This window comes from Oncorhynchus gorbuscha, linkage group LG18 (genome assembly GCF_021184085.1).
Source record: "Oncorhynchus gorbuscha isolate QuinsamMale2020 ecotype Even-year linkage group LG18, OgorEven_v1.0, whole genome shotgun sequence".
Classification (NCBI taxonomy): Eukaryota; Metazoa; Chordata; class Actinopteri; order Salmoniformes; family Salmonidae; genus Oncorhynchus; species Oncorhynchus gorbuscha.
The window spans coordinates 53,852,496-53,857,724 of NC_060190.1; the positions used below are offsets into that span (position 1 = coordinate 53,852,496).

The 5,229-nt window shown below is 45.2% G+C and overlaps 1 protein-coding gene across 1 annotated transcript; it reads left to right on the forward strand.

Moving 5' to 3' along the window:
* The first annotated feature begins 315 nt into the window (after positions 1-315).
* LOC124003898 (guanylin-like) lies at positions 316-1,706 on the forward strand. Its single transcript, XM_046312541.1, has 3 exons — positions 316-485; positions 823-1,021; positions 1,256-1,706. Exons 1-3 carry the CDS (start codon positions 408-410, stop codon positions 1,312-1,314), a joined length of 336 nt encoding a protein of 111 aa, XP_046168497.1. The 5' UTR covers positions 316-407; the 3' UTR covers positions 1,315-1,706.
* Positions 1,707-5,229: the final 3,523 nt, after the last annotated feature.

A 5,229-nucleotide genomic window follows, 5' to 3' on the forward strand; every position in this document is an offset into this window, starting at 1 on the left:
AAACCCTGGACTGTGGATAGTTTACATAAAGATAGTTTGTGTGACAGTAAACAGGGATTCCTTGTTAACCAACGTGGTAAGTGGAGGTGTGTGACCGACTGTAGAAGACATACCATCAAGTGTGTCCATAAAAACATCAGACTTGGGATGAGGTCAGAGAGGATTTATGAATCCACCTTTATGACATTGTAAAATCCACCATCACCACTCATTAACCCGTGAGAAATACGTTTCTTCCGTTTGCAGATCGGCCAATCCTAGGCCTGCATGTCTGAACTGAGTTGAGAGTCAACCCTTTAAAAGGAAGGAGGGAGATGAACGGAGAGCAGAAACTGAGGTGAGCAATCTTCCAAACACACCAACAACAGCAAGACTAAAGGCTCAAAGCAAACCTCTCAAAAGACAAGATGAAGACCATTCTCTCCATTGCTCTCATGGTCCTGGCTCTCTGTCTGGTGTCTGAAGCCCAAGCTGTCAAAGTACAGGTAAGGGCTCCTCTTAAAGCAAGGTTTACCTTACTATAATGTACTATAATATGATGACTATTGACTGCAGATATGTCAAAATGGTCAATGGTAATCTAATGAAATAATGTTTTGTTAACCCTCGGTATGTAGCTGTAACAGACAAAATTCTGTGTAGCATTTTCTTTTTAGCAACAAGGCATATACTTGGTGCAAGCCAGCATTACAAGTCTATGGGCATCCTCCTCACATTCAGAATGTGTAAAGCATTGCAATGATTGGCTGAGACCCCAATATGACCCATAGATATGGTGCTTTGTCTAAACTTTGTCTATGTCCTCTCATCTCTTCTCTGTAGGAGGGAGACTTTTATTTCTCACTGGAATCAGTGAAGAAGCTCCAAGAACTGACAGCAGAGGGCAGCAATGTAAACAGGATGCAGAATCCTCTTCTCGCCAGCAGCAGCTTTGCTTCTGTCTGTGCTAACCCTTCCCTGCCACAGGAGTTCATGCCCCTTTGCATGAAGAGAGGGGCAAGTATGTCCCTCTCAAGACTAGGTAAGAAAAGACCACTCTATAGCATAATATCCACTACAGTCCAACTTGGTGGATCGGACCAGATTGTGATAAGACCGTAATCATTTGCTGATGGAGTCATTGATTGGAATTGTATATAGAACATGTCTCTCTTATGTACATCTAGTTGGTCTCTACAATATGCAGTTGTAGTTTGATTGATTGAGTGATTATGGAACATGTTTTAACACTGTACCTTTCTCTTCTTTCTTCCAGCTGCTGTGCCTATGGACATCTGTGAGATCTGTGCCTTTGCTGCCTGCACAGGCTGTTAGTCAAAATATCAACCTGACAGCCATCAGAAGACAAGCCCCTCACATTTCTCATTCTGCATATCGTGACAACAATTTTGATCTCGTGTTTAAAATTGCCATCTTCAGATGGCCAAAAACATAATTGGCTCAAAAATTCTAAACTGATTAATTGATGGAGGCTCATTTTCTAGAAACTGTTACTTTGGAGCATATTTAGCACTTATTTGACTGTTTTTCTTTGTATCAATTGACTTTTATTTTGGGGGTTTGGGGTTTGTTACAGTTCTATCTTACAAGGCTTTGTACTTATTTAATGTTCTTTTTGTTTTCATTGACACAAGTCTTTGGAGTTTTGTATTCTTTTGTATGTTTATGAATGCCTCATGTTTAATAAAAAAGCATTGAAAAACACATATTGTTGTTTGAGTGAGTGGTCTACCAACTGTAACTGGCTGGCAAATCTTGAATAGAACATTTGACAAACTGACTGAAATTGGAACAACACTGAGAACAATACTTCACCCACAATTTGGATGAAACCTGAAATGTGTGTCTTTCCCCAAATATTTATTGAGAGTGAACCTTGAATAGAGCATATATTTGATAAACTAGCGGACATTGGCACAACACATGGAATAATACTTCATCCACTTTTGGTTGAAACTTGGCATTTGTGTCTTTTCCCCAACACTTCCATTGAGAGGACGATAGTACACCCCAAGGGCTAACGCCTGTCCCCAGTGCACAACTTACATCCGACAGTCTATTGTCACTGTACTTTTGCTTCACTACCTAAAAATTATTAATTATTGGTGCATAGCTTCGTAGACAGTAGTAGATTTCACAACAGCAATAGAAGCCAGCAACCCTTTGGTTGCTAGTACATCTCACACTGTTGCCAGTGCTGGGATTTTAATCAGCACCCCTCAGGATTCTGCTCCTTATATCTAACCTGTAGGACAGGGTTGGGATGGTCTTCTTGTCCCATCCCAAGCTAGCACACCTGACTCAAAAAATCCACTAATCGCAATCTTCAATTTAGAATCCCATTAGTTTAATCAGGTGTGTCAGCTATGCATCCCTTTAAATCCTCTTAAGGATGCACCCCTTTGTTTAAATTTAGCCAAAAATGACATACCCAAATCCAACTGCCTGTAACTCAGGCCCTGAAGCAAGAATATGCATATTATTGATACCATTTGAAAGGAAACACTTTGAAGTTTGGGGAAATGTGAAAGGAATGTTGGAGAATATAAAACAATAGATCTGGTAAAAGATCATTCAAAGAAAAAAAAAACTGTTATTTTGTATTTTTTTATGTACCATCATCTTTGAAATGCAAAATGCCATAGTGTATTATTCCAGCCCATGTGCAATTTAGATTTTGGCCAATAGATGGCCACAGTGTATGTGCAAAGTTGTGGACTGATCCAATGAACCATTGCATTTCTGATCAAAATTGTGTATCAAGACTGCCCAAATGTGCCTAATTTGTTTATTACTAACTTTTCATGTTCAAAACTGTTGCACTCTCCTCAAACAATAGCATGGTATTATTTCACTGTAATAGCTACTTTAAATTGGACAATGCAGTTAAATTAACAAGAATTTAAGCTTTCTGCCAATATCAGATATGTCTATATCCTGGGAAATGTTCTTGTTACTTACAACCTCATGCTAATCGCATTAGCCTACGTGTCATGCAGGTGAAAGAGGACCCAAAAGCGACTTAACAGAAACAGAGTTTATTAAAGTCCAAAACGGAATAACAGAAATCCTCTAGACTTGTAGAGGGGAAACAACAGGAGAAGCGGCCACAGACTGCAGGTCGCTTTTCGGGTAGGCGCAGGCCGTAGTCGACTGAGACACCTGCTCACACGCAGCATCTGATGAAGGCACAAAACACGACAGGACAGGGTGATACACAATCACGGCAAAAACACGACAGGACAGGGCGAAACGCAATCACAGCATGGTGAATACAATACAAGGAACCGACGGGACAGGAACGGATCACAAAGGAATAAATAGGGACTCTAATCAGGGGAAAGGATCGGGAACAGGTGTGGGAAGACTAAATGATGATTAGGGGAATAGGAACAGCTGGGAGCAGGAACGGAACGACAGAGAGAAGAGAGAGCGAGAGAGTGAGAGAGGGAGGGGGAGAGAGAGGGATAGAAGGAGGGAAAGAACCAAACAAGACCAGCAGAGGGAAACGAATAGCATGGGGAGCACAGGGACAAGACATGACAATAAATGACAAACATGACAGTACCCCCCACTCACCGAGCGCCTCCTGGCGCACTCGAGGAGGAATCCTGGCGGCAACGGAGGAAATCATCGATGAGCGAACGGTCCAGCACGTCCCGAGACGGAACCCAACTCCTCTCCTCAGGACCGTAACCCTCCCAATCCACTAGGTATTGGTGACCCCGTCCCCGAGAACGCATGTCCATAATCTTATGTACCTTGTAAATAGGTGCGCTCTCGACAAGGACGGGAGGGGGAGGGAAGACGAACGGGGGTGCGAAGAAAGGGCTTAACACAGGAGACATGGAAGACAGGATGGACGCGACGAAGATGTCGCGGAAGAAGCAGTCGTACAGCGACAGGATTGACGACCTGGGAGACACGGAACGGACCAATGAACCGCGGAGTCAACTTACGAGAAGCTGTCGTAAGAGGAAGGTTGCGAGTGGAAAGCCACACTCTCTGGCCGCAACAATACCTTGGACTCTTAATCCTGCGTTTATTGGCGGCTCTCACCGTCTGTGCCCTGTAACGGCAAAGTGCAGACCTCACCCTCCTCCAGGTGCGCTCACAACGTTGGACAAACGCTTGAGCGGAGGGAACGCTGGACTCGGCAAGCTGGGATGAGAACAGAGGAGGCTGGTAACCCAGACTACTCTGAAACGGAGATAACCCGGTAGCAGACGAAGGAAGCGATTGTGAGCGTATTCTGCCCAGGGAGCTGTTCTGCCCAAGACGCAGGGTTTCTGAAAGAAAGGCTGCGTAGTATGCGACCAATCGTCTGATTGGCCCTCTCTGCTTGACCGTTAGACTGGGGATGAAACCCGGAAGAGAGACTGACGGACGCACCAATCAAACGACAGAACTCCCTCCAAAACTGTGACGTGAATTGCGGGCCTCTGTCTGAAACGGCGTCTAACGGGAGGCCATGAATTCTGAATACATTCTCAATAATGATTTGTGCCGTCTCCTTAGCGGAAGGAAGTTTAGCGAGGGGAATGAAATGTGCCGCCTTAGAGAACCTATCGACAACCGTCAGAATCACAGTCCTCCCCGCAGACAAAGGCAGACCGGTAATGAAGTCTAAGGCAATGTGAGACCATGGTCGAGAAGGAATGGGGAGCGGTCTGAGACGACCGGCAGGAGGAGAGTTACCCGACTTAGTCTGCGCGCAGTCCGAACAAGCAGCCACAAAACGGCGCGTGTCTCGCTCCTGAGTCGGCCACCAAAAGCGCTGGCGAATAGACGCAAGAGTGCCTCGAACACCGGGATGACCAGCTAACTTGGCAGAGTGAGCCCACTGAAGAACAGCCAGACGAGTGGAAACAGGAACGAAAAGGAGGTTACTAGGACAAGCGCGCGGCGACGCAGTGTGCGTGAGTGCTTGCTTAACCTGTCTTTCAATTCCCCAGACTGTTAACCCGACAACACGCCCATAAGGAAGAATCCCCTCGGGATCAGTAGAAGCCACAGAAGAACTAAACAGACGGGATAAGGCATCAGGCTTGGTGTTCTTGCTACCCGGACGGTAAGAAATCACAAACTCGAAACGAGCGAAAAACAACGCCCAACGAGCTTGACGGGCATTAAGTCGTTTGGCAGAACGGATGTACTCAAGGTTCTTATGGTCTGTCCAAACGACAAAAGGAACGGTCGCCCCCTCCAACCACTGTCGCCATTCGCCTA